Raw genomic sequence first — 17035 nt, 5'->3', positions numbered from 1 at the left:
GTATGGACACAAAAACACCGCGACTGTTTTAACCAACTCAAAAGTATTTTATCTTCGGATCTTTTGTTTACACATTTCGACCCAAAACTGGACGAAGCTTGGGAACGACTACATGTTGACTACGCAGGTCCATTAGATAATAACTACTTTGTGATCATGGTAGACGCGTACTCAAAGTGGCCTGAGATAATTCAAACAACACACATTTCTAGCGGCAAAACAATCGAAATGCTGAATCAAGTTTTCTGCAGACTGGGCATACCAAAAGGCATCGTTTCGGACAACGGATCGCAATTTGTAAGCACGCAATTTGAAAGATTCCTGGAAACAAATGAAATCGAAAATCTTCGATCCAGCCCGTATTATCCTATGTCCAACGGACGATTCGTGGACACATTTAAGAGCGTTAAAGAAATTAAAAGGAGAGTGAAATACAGTCCAAAATTTACAATCATTTCTCCAGGTTTACCGATCGACTCCGAACAAAAACACACCAAACCAGACATCACCAGCTGAGGCTTTATTCGGTCGCAACATACGAATTCCGTTAAACCTGATATTGCCCAGCAACTCCAAACAAGCCGGACCGCAAGCAAGCATACAAAAACAAAATATGCAAAAACAATTTAATAAGAAACATGGTGCTTAACATTCTGATTTTGTAACACAGCAACCGGTTTACGTCACTATACATCATCATAACAAGTTTGACTGGAAGCCCGCCCAAATCATAGAAAGAGTTGGGGCGGTCATGTACAACTTGAGATTGAGCAACGGAAGAGTTATCCGTGCACATGCAAACCAAATCCGCAAACGGCGAAATAAAGATATCCCTTCAGAAGAGTCGACAAATAAGTGCTCACTAGCGGAAGCATTTGGGTTATACGAGGACGAACCACAAAAAGATGGGGGTGCGACGGATTCTAACGAAAATGCAGTGAATGCAACAGAAAGGCAAAGGCAACCACAACCTACACCCTCTACTGAGGTCGATTCACTCTCAAGCGTAACACCTAGAAGGACCGGCCGTCTAAGTAAACCTGTGAAGAGATACTCACCGAACTGAGAAGCCTCTTAGGAGGGAATCATCACTCAGCAGGGGAGGTGTTGGATACAAATACAACCCTGCAAGTTACCATACGTTTATACTTATCATTTTTTTATACTTATTAATAATAATGAGTTATTATAATTAGTTAACTCAATAAATTGAATTCTAAATGGTAGAAAAACAACACTTGCATATTTTATTCTTTTGCACAGTACATACTTTGTTTGTATTTATAGAACTACAAAGAATTAGCCAATGTTGTCTATTTGTATGAATTAAGCGGGGGTTGCCTTTATTGCTTTAAATGTATGAAAACATTTATTTGAAGCAATTTTTAATTTATAATTTTCTTTAATAATTTGGGAAGAATTTAAACAACGTGACATCAGGACGGACAAGGCGACAGCTGTTTCGATTATACCTTGTAAATCTCTTCAAAGCCTTTTTCTCCCTTTAGTCAGCAGCCGAAGTAGTTACTCACACATACACACGCATATGACTAGTAGAAAAGCATAAGCTACTAATATACATGTATATAGCTGGTAACCAAGCATGAGATACAACTGTTCGCGAAATTACTAGATCTTAGGAAAAATATGCGGATAAGGCAACAGAGAGTATAAAAGCAGCGCAAGCTGAGGAATGGCTAATCAGTTTGATTTAAACACGCTTTTGTGAAGTACGTGATATTGAAGTATAATTGTACTACTCCCAAAGTAGTCCAAATAAAGACCATTTTGCAATACTGAATATTGGAGTTATTTATTCGATAGTTCAGCGATACGAACGTTAGCAGAAGGTGCATAATAAGCAGGATTTTCCTAAATCGTTACAGTATTTTTAATTGGCTTACAAACAATTCAGCAATTCACAAATGTTACGAATTCGTTGTAAAATCTCGAATTTCAGGTTGTGGTAAAGTACAATGTCACACACACTTTCATTTTAACAAAAAGCTTTATATAAATATATGTTTTTACGAAAAATCTTGGAGGAAAATTCGTGCCGCAAGCCATACCAATTCTGTTTTATTTACATAAAAATGTTATTTTTAAACTAAATTGTGTCAATTTTATCATAAAAGCTGTCCTAAAAATAAAGAAAAAATTGTTTCCAATATCTGGGTGTTCCAATTTTTTTTTTTTTTTATTTAAGTGCACGCTTCAATTTTCCCATCAGTGGCCTAGACTCAGTAAGTGCGCGTTTTCAAATGTACATTTTTTTTCCATATAATTAGCGTAAGAGAAAATGTACATTACAATACTCACATTTGCAGTTCTTTAGATGATCCTCCCATTTGGCACGTTTGTGTTCAATTACCAGCCGCATATCTAGGGGTCTCTAGGGTCGAGTTCTCTCGCCAGGTCACGTTCTCTTCCTAAGTTTGCAGTTTCAGCCGGAAAATGCGGTAAAATTTCAGGTATTCTACAGGCCGAAATAAAGCGAGCAGAAGCTGAAGCGATGACCTTGCTGAATATTGATTTGTGAAGGTTGTGTACCCTTCCCAGTTAGCTTTTATGAAATTAATAAAAGTCCGCTTTTCAGAGGTGATAATATTAGCAGGTCGCTGTATTAAAAGGGGTAGGGGCAGGTGGTCAGATAGAACCTTGTTAGGACGGTCACACTCTTGTCAGTGTATAACGTGTAAGGGATGGTTGCATCGGACGGGATGTTCTGGGCTAGACCCCAAAACCCAACGTCCTCGTAACTTTTACAAATTTTTTGTGGCTCCTTGCTGTTCAAGTCCAAGGGCGTCACGTAGTCTGAGCTTTAGCGCTTCTCCACTACCCTCTAGTAGCCCCGCTGCTCAGCAAGCCACAACAAATACCCGTTATTGCTCGCGCCCCATAGCGCCAAGAGCTAATAGGGGTTCAAGGGGTTGTGTAGCGCAATATATAGCTTCTCCAACCCAATTGTCAACCTCACCTTCGAGCGGCGAATCCCGTTTCACTAACAGACGAGTCTCTGGCGACCCCAAGCTCCTCATGGAACTTGGGGGTGGGGAGGGAGGGATGGCCTGAAGGTTCAATGTGGCCATATAAATCGTTCCCGAGATGGTCGGGCCAGCACCTTAATGGTGCTGTGTTGCCGGAGCGTATCGGATCTGTATCCGACAAAGGACCATCACATCGATAACACTCCCCAAAGCCTTCGGGGAGTAACCTAATCGCTACAACAACAACAACAACAACAATACGGCCGCTCCTAATCATAGCTACAACCTCCGTAGTAGAGTCGGTAGCATTGCTGATCATCAGCACCTGCTCTATTTTGGAAACCTGCTCTGGGTATAACGTCCACAGAAAAGATCGGTAGAGCGGAAATGGGGGCGGTCTCGCGTTTATCCACTCCGTGCAATATAATCTATTTAAAACCCACCATCGGCCCACCATGCCCTGGAACGTTAAGGCATATCTGGCTGGTCAAGCGATGTACATTTAGAAATCATCAACATCTACATCCATCTTGTCGCCTGTTGCCCCAGTGTATACTGCCTTGACATCAGCGCACTACTCACTGACCATAATCGCATCATCTAATGCGATTTCAATTCCCACCACGATCTATGGCATTGTAACCTACAGCGGACAGCAGGGTTGTGATGTTGGCGGTCCAAATAAAAGAAACGACGTTCTGCACGATAAACGGAGACGCCCCCCCTCGTATGGTAAGAAACTGTCACAGTTCGCCAGATTTATCTATCGTAAACGCAGGTCTAGTAAACTGCACCAAATGGAACCTATGGTAACATTGGCATCTTACCGCCTACCCATACTCCGTTCTCTCGAGCGATCTGCCGACTTCATCAATACCGAAAAATGAACTTTCATCAATTTTAAGAAAGGAAAGTGGGATGATTAGAAAACTTATACTGACAATCGTTTTGCTGCCCTCGCTATCCCGGCTGATGCCCCTCAAGGGGCGCGGATTAGGGGGTTCGATTGATTGCCAGCGCAATATATAGTTTCTCCAAACCCAATTGTCAACCTCACCTATCCGTGGCGAATCATGTTTCATTAACAGCCGAGGCTCTGGCAACTCCGAACTCCTCATGGACCTAGGGGGTGGGAGGGCGTTATCGCTTAGAAGGTCGCATGTGGTTATAACAAATCGTTCCCGAGATGTTCGGGCTTGGTTCCGGAACGTACGGGATCTGCATCCGGCAAAGGACCATCAACTCGATAACACTCCCCAAGGCCTTCGGGGCGTCCCCAATTACCATTACCGCCAAAGAGGTTGAAGATGCCATCGTTTATGTTAAACCATCTAATACAGTGGGCCTAGACGGTATAGCCATGCCGATGCCTAAAAAACTAGCCAAAGAGGGATTTAATTATCTAGCGCATGTATTCAACCTGTCCCTGCCCACCTTCGTCATACCCGAGAAATGGAAAATGGCCAGGGTGGTTCCGCTATAAAAGCCTGGGAAACCAGCTAATATGGGAGATTCATATCGTCCGATATCTCTACTATCACCAGTAGCCAAGACACTTGAAGCCATTCTGCTTCCCTATTTCACTGCGAATTTGCGTATTGCCAATCATCAGCATGGCTTTCGAAAATTACATAGCACTACCACCGGGCTAGCGCCATTAACACACAAATAAATTGCGGATAAAATCAAAACCCCCGCCATAGGACAGTACTCGTTGCGTTAAACCTGTCAAAAGCTTTTGATACGGTCAACCACGGCACGTTACTCCAAGACCTGGAAGGTTCCCTACTCCCCCCAAGTCTCAAAATGTGGACGGCAAATTATCTGTCTGGTCAGGAAGCATCGGTGCAATTCAGGAATATAACATCCAAACCAAGAAGAGTTAAACAAGGGGTACCACAGCATGCTTTTGATACGGTCAACCATGGCACGTTACTGCAAGACCTGGAAGGGTCTACCCTTCCCCCATGTCTTAAAAGGTGGACCGCAAAATTATCTGGGTGGTCGGCCGGCATCGGTGCAATTTAGAAATGAAACGTCAAAACCAAGAAGCGGATGCCACGGGGTGGTATCCTAACCCCACTTTTGTTTAATTTCTACATATCTAAGCTACCTTCGCCACCAGAAGGAGTTACTATCGTTTCCTACGCCGATGACTGCACAATAATGGACACAGGCCCAGGCCCAGGGATCGATGAGCTTTGCAACAGAATAAACGGCTACCTCCCTGATCTCTCCAGTTTTTTCGCCTCGCGAAACCTGGCATTATCACCGACTAAATCCTCCGCGACCCTATTTACAACATGGACGTTCCAAATGTCGACCATTTTGAAGATCCACGTCGGTGGCACTACGCTACCGACTGTCCTACACCCCAAAATCTTGGGTGTGACGTTTGATCAGGATCTACATTTTGGTGAGCACGCAGCCGCAATTGTTCCAGAAATCCAGAACCGCAATAAAATCCTCAAATCCCTTGCTGGCAGTACTTGGGGAAAAGACAAAGAAACACACATTACCACATACAAAGCAATTGGCCAGCCGTTTGCGTGCTACGCGTCCGTTTATATGGTCGCTAAGCCTAAAAACTACCCACTGGAAGAAGCTACATGCCTGCCAAAATACTGCGCTCGGAACCGCCACGGGCTGTCTTCTTATGTCCCCAGAACACCATCTACATAATGAGGCGAGAATACTCCCCATCAGGGAGAGAAATGAGATGCTAACCAAACAGTTCCTGTTGAATACCCAGAAACCTGGGCATCTAAACAGACATCTGATTGATGAGACAACACCGCCTAGGGGCTTAAGGAGTTGTTGTTGTTGTAGCAATGCTCGCCCCACCTAATAGCCGCGACCGATCACAAATTGTCATCAATATCCTCTAACGGGAGTCCAAGGAAACTTGCCGTTTCAACAGGGGTGGACCATAAGGAAAGGGGTGTTAGAGGCGTTGGTTCCACATTACAATTGAAGAGATGGTTGGTGTCATGTGGGGACACATTACAAGCGGGGCATACATTTTGTATGTCAGGGTTGATTCTGGATAGGTAAGAGTTTAACCTGTTACAGTATCCAGAACGAAGTTGAGCAAGAGTGACACGCGTTTCCCTGGGGAGTATGCGTTCCTCTTCCGCAAGTTTTGGATAATTTTCGTTAAGTATTGGATTCATCGGGCAATTCCCGGCATAAAGGTCCGACGCCTGTTTATGGAGTTCACCAAGGACCTGCTTGTGTTTTTTCACTTCATACGGCTGGGTTCTCAGGTGCCGTATTTCCTCAAAATGCTTACGGAGATGACTCCTTAAGCCCATATGCGGTGCTGGTTCATCAATCAGATGTCTGTTGGGATGCCCAGGTTTCTGGGTATTCAACAGGAACTGTTTGGTCAGCATCTCATTTCTCTACCTGATGGGGAGTATTCTCGCCTCATTATGCAGATGGTGTTCTGGGGACATAAGAAGACAGCCCGTGGCGATTCTGAGAGCAGTATTTTGGCAGGCCTGTAGTTTCTTCCAGTGGGTGATTTTTAGGCTTGGCGACCATATGGGTGACGCGTAGCACGTAATCGGCTGGCTAATTGCTTTGCATGTAGTCATGAGCGTTTCTTTATCTTTTCCCCAAGTACTGCCAGCGATGGATTTGAGGATTTTGTTACGACTCTGAATTCTCGGAACAATTGCGGCTGCGTGCTCACCAAAATGTAGATCCTGATCAAACGTCACACCCAAGATTTTGGGGTGTCGGACAGTGGGTAGCGTAGTGCCATCGACGTGGATCTTCAAAATGGTCGACATTTGGAACGTCCATGTTGTAAATAGGGTCGCGGAGGATTTAGTCGGTGATAATGCCAGGTTTCGCGAGGCGAAAAAACTGGAGAGATCAGGGAGGTAGCCGTTTATTCTGTTGCAAAGCTCATCGATCCCTGGGCCTGGGCCTGTGTCCATTATTGTGCAGTCATCGGCGTAGGAAACGATAGTAACTCCTTCTGGTGGCGAAGGTAGCTTAGATATGTAGAAATTAAACAAAAGTGGGGTTAGGATACCACCCCGTGGCATCCGCTTCTTGGTTTTGACGTTTCATTTCTAAATTGCACCGATGCCGGCCGACCACCCAGATAATTTTGCGGTCCACCTTTTAAGACATGGGGGAAGGGTAGACCCTTCCAGGTCTTGCAGTAACGTGCCATGGTTGACCGTATCAAAAGCATGCTGTGGTACCCCTTGTTTAACTCTTCTTGGTTTGGATGTTATATTCCTGAATTGCACCGATGCTTCCTGACCAGACAGATAATTTGCCGTCCACATTTTGAGACTTGGGGGGAGTAGGGAACCTTCCAGGTCTTGGAGTAACGTGCCGTGGTTGACCGTATCAAAAGCTTTTGACAGGTTTAACGCAACGAGTACTGTCCTATGGCGGGGGTTTTGATTTGGTCGACATTTGGGGCGTCCATGTTGTAAATAAGGTCGCGGAAGATTTAGTCGGTGATAATGCCAGGTTTCGCGAGGCGAAAAAACTGGAGAGATCAGGGAGGTAGTCGTTTATTTTATTGCATAGCGCATCGATCTTTGGGCCTGGGCCTGTGGCCATTATTGTGCAGTCATCGGCGTAGGAAACGATTGTGACTCCTTCCGGTGGTGAAGGTAGCTTAGATATGTAGAAATTAAACAAAAGTGGGGATAGGACACCACCCTGTGGCACCCCTGTTTAATTCTCCTTGGTTTTGATGTTTCGTTTCTAAATTGCACCGATGCCTGCCGACCACCCAGATAATTTGCGGTCCACCTTTTAAGACATGGGGGAAGGGTAGACCCTTCCAGGTCCTGCAGTAACGAGCCATGGTTGACCGTATCAAAAGCTTTTGATAGGTCTAGCGCTACGAGTACTGTTCTATGGTCGGGGTATTGATTTAAACCGCAATTTATCTGGGTGCCAATGGCATTCAGCGCGGTGGTAGTGCTATGGAGTTTTCTGAAGCCATGCTGATGAGGGGCTAGCTGCAGATTTGCTTGGAAATAAGGGAGCAGAATGGCTTCAAGCGTCTTTGCCACTGGCGATAGGAGAGATATCGGACGATGCGACTCACCTATGTTAGCTGGTTTCCCAGGCTTTAGTAGCGGGACCACCTTGGCCATTTTCCATTTCTCAGGTTTGACAAAGGTGGAAAGAGACAGATTGAAGACATGTGCTAAATATTTGAACCCCTCTCTCCCTAGGTTTTTAAGCATCGGCATGGCTATGCCGTCTGGGCCCACTGCTTTGGATGGTTTAGCACGACCAATGGCATCCTCAACCTCTTTAGCGGTGATGGTGATTGGTGACGCGCTGAATTTGTGTTTATGTGCTCGTCTATTGGCTCTCCGTCTATCTTTGTCGACCGTAGGATGCATTATATATTGTCGGCAGAAAGCGCTCGCGCATTTTTTCGCGTCCGACAGCACTTTGTCGCCAAAGGCGATGGAAACTTTGTCTTTGTGCTTAGTCGGATTCGATAGGGACTTTACGGTGGACCAAAGTTTACCCACACCGGTAGAGAGGTTACAACCTCTTAGGTGCTCCTCCCATTTCGCCCGCTTTTGTTCATCTACAAGCAATCTGATGCGTTGGTTTATATCCCTTATTTGGGGGTCGCCTGGGTCAAGCTGTCTTATAAGGTCACGTTCTCGCTAAGTTTGCGGCCTCCGCCGGGAAGTGGGGCCGGATTTCGGGAATTCTCCCGGCGGGAATGAAATGTGCCGAGGCGGATTTAATGACCTTACGGAAGGCACAATCCCCTTGGCGGGCATCAGTCGGGATAGGGAGGGCAGCAAAGCGGTTGTCTGTAAAAGACTTATATCCTTCCCACTTTCCTTTTTTGAAGTTTATGAAAGTGCGTTTTTCGGTGACGATGAAGTCGGCGGTACGCTCGAGCGAAATAAGTATGGGCAGGTGGTCAGATGCCAATGTTGCCATCGGCTGCCAGTTGACGCAGTTTACAAGTTCTGCGCTCACGATTGAGATATCTGGCGAACTGTGACAGCTTCCTACCATACGTGTGGGGGCGTCTTCGTTTATTGTGCAGAACGTCGTTTCTTCTGTTTGATCCGCCAACATCTCACCCTTTACAGTTTAACTGCAGAACTCTGAAGTGCATAAGGGGAGACGTCGCCACTCTGGGGGTAAGTGACGGGTGACTGCGCCTGGGTTGAGGAAGGCTAGGACGCAATTGCTGTTGTGGCCCTGGGACTGGGCGTCCTTGGGCAAGCATTGGGGTACCCGGATGATTTGGGTTTACTACCTGGCAACATGGCGCGATGAAACCCGTCGGGGGGTTGCCGTCGCGGAGACCAGAACATCTAGGAAAGTGGCACCACCCAAGGCAGGAGCTGCATTGGGCGGATGTCGCAAACATATATATTCTGTGCTGGCAAACGGTGCAAACGGAGGTAGGGACTAAGAGTCTGTTTCCTTGACCTACACGATTGCTGCCGGAAAATAGGGGGGAGAAGACGGGGGCAGGGGCTGCTGCTCAGCTTTGCTTCCGACTCTACAACGAAGATTGTAGTTATGAGTGGTAGCAGCTGTTTGAGTTGTTGGCGCCGTGGGGCGCGAGCAGCAGCGGGTACTTGTTGTGGCTTGCTGAGCAGCGGGGCTGCTGGAAGGTAGTGTGGGGGGGGGGGGGGGGGGGGCTTAGACGTAGACTACGGGACCCCCTTGGGCGTGAACAGCAAGGAGCCACAAAAGATTTATAAAAGTTACGTGGACGTCGGGTTTTGGGATCAAGCCCAGAACAACCTGTCCGATGCAACCATCCCTTGCACGAGACACACTGAACAGAGTATGACCGTCCTAAAAAGATTCTTTTCCGGCAGATGCAGCAAAACCATTTCTCAGGACCGGGGTCAGGAGACGGACCCGGATTGGATTCGATGCCTTCCCGGAGTAAGAGAACATGGAGCAGTCCTGCTGCAAGGAGCTGCTGGGAGGATGACAATTTGTGGGAGGGACGAAACAAATTAGTTGGGGTCACACTGAAATGACATTCCTTGGTCGGGAAAAATCCCGAGTCGCTCCGGTACATAGAACCGACTGCCTTGGGAAGCGGGGCTTAAGGAGTCATCTCCGTAAGCATTTTGAGGAAATACGGCACCTGAGAACCCAGCCGTATGAAGCAAAAAAACACAAGCAGGTCCTTGGTGAACTCCACAAAAAGGCGTCGGACCTTTATGTCAGGAATTGCCCGGTAAATCCAAGACTCAAAGAAAAGTACCCAAAACTTGTGGAAGAGGAACGCATACTCCCCTGGGAAATGCGTGTCACTCTTGCTCAACTTCGTTCTGGATACTGTAACAGGCTAAACTCTTACCTATCCAGAATCAACCCCGACATACCAAATGTATGCCCCGCTTGCAATGTGTCCCCACATGACACCATCCATCTCTTTAATTGTAAAGTGGAACCAACGCCTCTAACACCCCTTTCATTATGGTCCACCCCTGTTGAAACAGCAAGTTTCCTCGGACTCCCGTTAGAGGATATTGATGACAATTTGTGATCGGTCGCGGCTGTTAGGTGGGGCGAAGTACTGCTACAACAACAACAACAACAGTCTTCCCCATTAGGGAGAGAAATGAAATGCCGAACAAAATTTCTATTGAATACCCTAACATACATCTGATTGATGAGGCCTCACCTCTCAAGTGCAAGCGGAGGAAATACGGCACCAGAAAATACAGCCGTATGAAGAAAATATAGTTTTAAAAAACTAAACAACACGCTGTAGCACGGAGGTCAGTGCCTCCGCAATTTAGTACAACTCGTTTTGAAGCGAGTTACTTAACCACTGACTTCTTGCTGTTGTTGTAGCAGTGCTTCACCCCATCCAATAGGTGCGACCGATCACAAATTGTCATCAATATCCTCTAACAGGAGTCCAAAGAAACTTACTGTTCCACAGGGGTGGACCATAATGAGAGGGATGTTAGAGGCGTTGATTCCACAATACAGTTGAAGAGATGGTTGGTATCATGTGGGGTCACGCTACAAGCAGGACATATATTTTGTATGTCGAGGTTGATCCTGGATAGGTAAGAGTTTAACCTGTTACAGTTTCCAGATCGAAGTTGAGCTGGAGTGACTCGCGTTTCCCTAGGGAGTGTGCGTTCCTCTTCTGCAAGTTTAGAGTAGTGTTCTTTGAGTACAGGATTCACCGGGCAATTCCTGACGTAGAGGTCCGACGCCTGTTTGTGGAGTTCACTGAGACTTGCTTGTGTTTTTGGCTTCATACGGCTGTGTTCTCAGGTGCCGTATTTCCTCATAATTCTTACGGAAATGACTCCTTAAGCCCCTGGGCGGTGTTGGCTCATCAATCAGATGTCTGTTGGGATGCCCAGGTTTCTGGGTATTCAACAGGAACTGTTTGGTTAGCATTTCATTTCTCTCCCTGATGGGGAGTATTCTCGCCGCATTAAGTAGACGATGTTCTGGGGGCATAAGAAGACAACCCGTGGCGATTCTAAGGGCAGTATTTTGGCAGGCCTGTAGCTTCTTCCAGTGAGTAATCTTTAGGCTTGGTGGCCATATCGGGGACATGTAGCATGCAATCGACTGGCCAATTGCTTTGTAAGTGGTAATGAGCGTTTCTTTATCTTTTCCCAAGTACTGCCAGCAAGAGATTTAAGGATTTATTACGGTTCTGGATTTTCGGTACAATTGCATACTCACCAGAATGTAGATCCTGATCAAACGTCAAACTCAAGATTTTGGGGTGTAAGACAGTCGGCAGCGTAGTGCCATTGACGTGGATGTTCAAGATGGTTGATATTTGGGACGTTCATGTTGTAAATAAGGTCGTTGATGATTTAGTCGGTGATAATGTCAGGTTTCTCGAGGTGAAGAAACTGAGAGATCAGGGAGGTAGTCATTTCTTTTGTTGCAAAGCTCATCGATCTGTGGGCCTGGGCCTGTGGCCATTATTGTGCAGTCATCGGAGTAGGAATTGATAGTAAATCCATCTGGTGGCGAATGTAGCTTTGATATGTAGAAGTTAAACGAAAGTAGGGATAGGACACCACCCTGTGGCACCCCTTGTTTAATTCTTCTTGATTTTTATTGTGCGTTTCTAAATTGCACCGATGCCTGCCGGCCACCCAGATAATTTGCGGTCCACCTTTTAAAACTTGTTGGAAGGGTAGACCCTTCCAGGTCCTGCAGTAACGAGCCATGGTTGACCGTATCAAAAGCTTTTGATAGGTCTACCGCCACTAGTACTGTTCTATGGTGGGGGTTTTGATTTAAACCGCAATTTATCTGCGTGCTAATGGCATTTAGCGCGGTGGTTGTGCTATGAAGTTTTCTAAAACCATGCTGATGACAGGCTAGTTGCAAATTTGCTTTGAAATAGGGGAGCAAAATGGCTTCAAGCGTCTTGGCTACTGGCGATAGCAGAGATATCGGGCGATATGTGTCTCCTATGTTAGCTGGCTTCTCAGACTTTAGTAGCGGGACCACCATGACCGTTTTCCATTTTGCGGGAATGACAAAGGTGGAAAGAGACAGGTTGACGACATGTGCTAAATATTTGAAACCCTCTTTTCCTAGGCTTTTAAGCATCGACATGGCTAGGCCGTCTGGAACCACAGCTTTAGATGGTTTAGCATGACCGATGGCATCCTCAACTTCTTTGACGGTGATGGTAATTGGGGACGCGCTGAATTTATGTTTATGTGCGCGTCTGTTGGCCCTCCGTCTTTTTTCAACCGTAGAATGCATTATGTATTGTCGGCAAAAAGCGCTCGCGCATTTTTTCGTTTTCGACAGCACTTTATCTCCAAACGCGATGGAAATTTTGTTTTTGTGCTTAGACGGATTCGATAGGGACTTTACGGTGGACCAAAGCTTACCCACACCGGCAGAGTTTCCAACCAGACAAGATAAGTCAGTTTCCAACTACTTAGATGCTCCTCCCATTTCGCCCGCTTGTGTTCATCCACAAGCAATCTAATGCGTTGGTTTATATCCCTTATTTCGGGGTCGACGGGATCGAGCTGTCTTATAAGGTCACGTTCTCTCGCTAAATTTGCGGCCTCCACCGGAAAATGAGGCCGGGATGGGGATGAATACCACTGCCTTCTTCAATCAGTGCCACTAGATGGGTCTTTTTGCGCGCCTAGCCTAGAGTGTTACAAACATACAAGTGAGGCAAATATAAGCGTGTTAAAAAGAACACAAACAGGTCCGCAGTGATATCCACAAAAAGGCGGCGGACCGCTATGTCTGGAATTGCCCGGCGAACCCAGTTCTTAAAGAAAAATACCCAGAACTCGCAGAAGAGGAAAGCATTTTCCCTAGGGAAACCATTCACTCTAGCTTAACTTCGATCGGGACACCATAACAGGTGAAACTCTTTTACCTATACCGAATCAACCCCGACATATGTACATAATGATACCAACCATCTCTTTAACTGCAATGTGGAACCAATGCCTCTAACACCCCCTCACTCTGGTTGTCCTCATGAAACAGCAAACACCTATTGGTTGGGGGAACCACTGCTACAACAACATTTTATTTAATGGAAATTGGACACCGGAGTGGTGGCTGAAGCTCAAAGTAAAGCGACATTTTAATTCTGCTCGCCACTGTACGTATCAATTCTTATGCAGATTTGACATAATGCCAACGCGTAGACAAATATAGGCTATGTATTTCAATCGTATCTGGTGGATCCTAAATTGTGATTATAATACATCCTATGGCAACGTGTTTCCTTCACTTTTTCTGTAAAATATCCGCGTTCTTATTACCTGAAATGTCGCCAAAATCTCATCTTTGTTTTCCGACATTTTTATTTTTTTCTATGAGTATATTTTTCTGCTGCTACAAATATTTTTACGTATATTTTGTATTCACCAAGTCTGCATTTGTATACTCCGCCCAAAGTACCACGAATGATTTAATATTTTCTTCAAATAAGATAAATTATTATTTTTGTGCATCAAAAGAACGCATTGACAAACTTCAATTCGGATGAATTTACAAGAATTGTAAAAAAACTTTGTTCATAGCAGTACTGCCAGTCTCAAACTTCGTATTCAATCATATACATTTCTTTATGGCCGAAACACATGAAGTGTTTCATATAGATGCATACAAAGCAATTGCCCAGACGATTTCGTGCTACGCGTCCCCTATATAGTCGCCAAGACTAAAAACTACCCACATGAAGAAGCTACAGGCCTGGCAAAATACTGTTCTCAGAATCGCCACGGGCTGTCTTCTTATGTCTCCAAAACACCATCTACATAATGAGGCGAGACCCCATCAGGGAGAGAAATGAGATGCTAAACAAACAGTTCCTGTTGAATACCCAGAAAACACCGCCTAGAGGCTTAAGGATGTCATTAGCACCCAGATAAATTGCGGTTTGAATCAATACCCCCACCATAGAACAGTACTCGTAGCGCTAGACCTATCAAAAGCTTTTGATACGGTCAACCATGGCTCGTTACTGCAAGACCTGGAAGGGTGTACCCTTCCCCCATGTCTTAAAAGGTGGACCACAAATTATCTGGGTGGTCGGCAGGCATCGGTGCAATTCAGAAACGAAACATCAAAACAAAGGAGAATTAAACAAGGGGTGCCACAGGGTGGTGTCCCATCCCCGCTTTTGTTTAATTTCTACATATCTAAGCTACCTTCACCACCGGAAGGAGTCACAATCGTTTCCTACGCCGATGACTGCACAATAATGGCCACAGGCCTAGGCCCAGAGATCGATGAGCTATGCAATAAAATAAACGGCTATCTCCCTGATCTCTCCAGTTTTTTCGCCTCGCGAAACCTGGCATTGTCACCGACTAAATCTTCCGCGACCTTATTTACAACATGGACGCCCCAAATGTCGACCATATTGAACTAATCGCTACAACAACAACAACAACAACAACAACAACCATATTGAACATCCACGTCGATGGCACTACGCTACCGACTGTCCTACACCCCAAAATCTTGGGTGTGACGTTTGATCAGGATCTACATTTTGGTGCGCACGCAACGGCAATTGTTCCAAGAATTCAGAGCCGTAATAAAATCTTCAAATCCCTTGCTGGCAGTACCTGGGGAAAAGATAAAGAAACGCTCTTGACCACATACAAAGCAATTAGCCAGCGGATTACGTGCTACGCGTCACCCATATGGTCGCCAAGCCTAAAAACCACCCACTGGAAGAAACTACAGACCTGCCAAAATACTGCTCTCAGAATCGCCAGGGGCTGTCTTCTTATGTCCCCAGAACACCATCTGCATAATGAGGCGAGAATACTCCCCATCAGGGAGAGAAATGAGATGCTGACCAAACAGTTTCTGTTGAATACCCAGAAACCTGGGCATCCCAACAGACATCTGATTGACAAACCAGCACCACCTAGGGGCCTAAGGAGTCATCTCCGTAAGCATTTTAAGGAAATACGGCACCTGAGAACCCAGCCGTATGAAGCGAAAAAACACAAGCAGGTCCTTGGTGAACTCCATAGACAGGCGTCGGACCTTTATGTCGGGAATTGCCCGGTGAATCCAGTACTTGAAGAAAAATATCCAGAACTCGCAGAAGAGGAACGCATACTCTCCAGGGAAACGCGTGTCACTCTTGCTCAACTTCGTTCTGGATACTGTAACAGGCTAAACTCTTACCTATCCAGAATCAACCCCGACATACAAAATGTATGCCCCGCTTGCAATGTGTCCCCACATGACACCAACCATCTCTTTAATTGTAATGTGGAACCAACGCCTCTAACACCCCTTTCCTTATGGTCCACCCCTGTTGAAACGGCAAGACTCCCGTTAGAGGATATTGATGATAATTTGTGATCGGTCGCGGCTATTAGGTGGGGCGAGCATTGCTACAACAACAACAACAAAAACAAGAGGCTTAAGGAGTCACCTCCGAAAGCGTTTTGAGGAAATACGGCACCTGACAACCCAGCCGTATGAAGCAAAAAAACACAAGCAGGTCCTTGGTGAACTCCACAAACAGGCGTCGGACCTTTATGCCAGGAATTGCCCGGTGAATCCAGTACTCAAAGCACAGTACCCAAAACTTGCGGAGGAGGAACGCATACTCCCCAGGGAAACGCGAGTCACTCTAGCTCAACTTCGTTCTGGATGCTGTAACAGGTTAAACTCTTACCTATCCAGAATTAACCCCGACATACAAAATGTATGCCCCGCTTGCAATGTGTCCCCACATGACACCAACCATCTCTTTAACTGTAATGTGGAACCAACGCCTCTAGCACCCCTTTCATTATGGTGTCCACCCCTATTGAAACAGCATGTTTCCTTGGACTCCCGTTAGAGGATATTGATGGCAATTTGTGATCGGTCGCAGCTGTTAGTTGGGGCGATGCACTTCTACAACAACAACAACAACGCAATCTTATGCAGCATGCCAGTAATATCGCCACAAACAACTGAGATGTTGCGTTTGTAAATATAAAGCAGCTTCAGACTTCGCAATTGAAGTTTACTTCGCCTTGCCCAGTCACATACTAAATTTGGTAAAATTCTAGTTCGGGGGTCGACTGCTAATACGCTACCAAGAATATCGGGAGAGGTGTCAAAAGGCGCGTATTGACCTCGACAACAATAATCCGAAGGCGGAAAAGAAACATTTTATATCTGTCCGGAGATATTTGCAGATGAAGTTGGCAATTTTCATAGGGTTGTTGTAATGTTGTTGTACCCACAAAACAAATTGTGAACATAAGTGTTTTGCGCGGATATAGTTTTGGTCTCCAAACCGGTGTTGGGCCCAACCAGGGTAATTTTTTATAAGCGCGGACGAAAGCCGCCAATGCAGAAAGATGTTCTGCGCATAAAAACTATAGATCCCACCCCCGGTTTCGGAGGAGCCCGCCGGTAATTTTTCGGTTTTTATATATTTTGAACAGTTGAAATTTAAATTTTCCGCCTTCGGATTATTAACACTGATGTCAAGACGCGTTGTTTGACACCTCTCTCGATATTTTTGGTAGCGTATTAGCAGTCGACCCCTCAACTAGACT

The 17035-nt window shown here is 45.7% G+C and overlaps 1 protein-coding gene across 2 annotated transcripts in view; it reads right to left on the bottom strand.

The window, feature by feature from the left end:
- casp (Fas associated factor casp) overlaps positions 1 to 14012 on the bottom strand; it is a 100915-nt gene extending 86903 nt beyond the window's left edge. Inside the window, exon 1 of one of the 2 annotated variants that reach the window (XM_067777034.1) lies at positions 13772 to 14012. In XM_067777034.1, coding sequence (XP_067633135.1) covers positions 13772 to 13810 — 39 coding nt within the window. In that variant the 5' untranslated portion in view covers positions 13811 to 14012. The remainder of the gene's footprint in view (positions 1 to 13771) is intronic. The other variant, XM_067777035.1, reaches the window with a different exon arrangement.
- Positions 14013 to 17035: the final 3023 nt, after the last annotated feature.

This window comes from Eurosta solidaginis, chromosome 3 (assembly GCF_040869045.1).
Source record: "Eurosta solidaginis isolate ZX-2024a chromosome 3, ASM4086904v1, whole genome shotgun sequence".
NCBI classification, from domain to species: domain Eukaryota; kingdom Metazoa; phylum Arthropoda; class Insecta; order Diptera; family Tephritidae; genus Eurosta; species Eurosta solidaginis.
The sequence above is the reverse complement of the archived record's forward strand: the minus strand, read 5'-3'. Positions and strand labels throughout refer to the sequence as shown.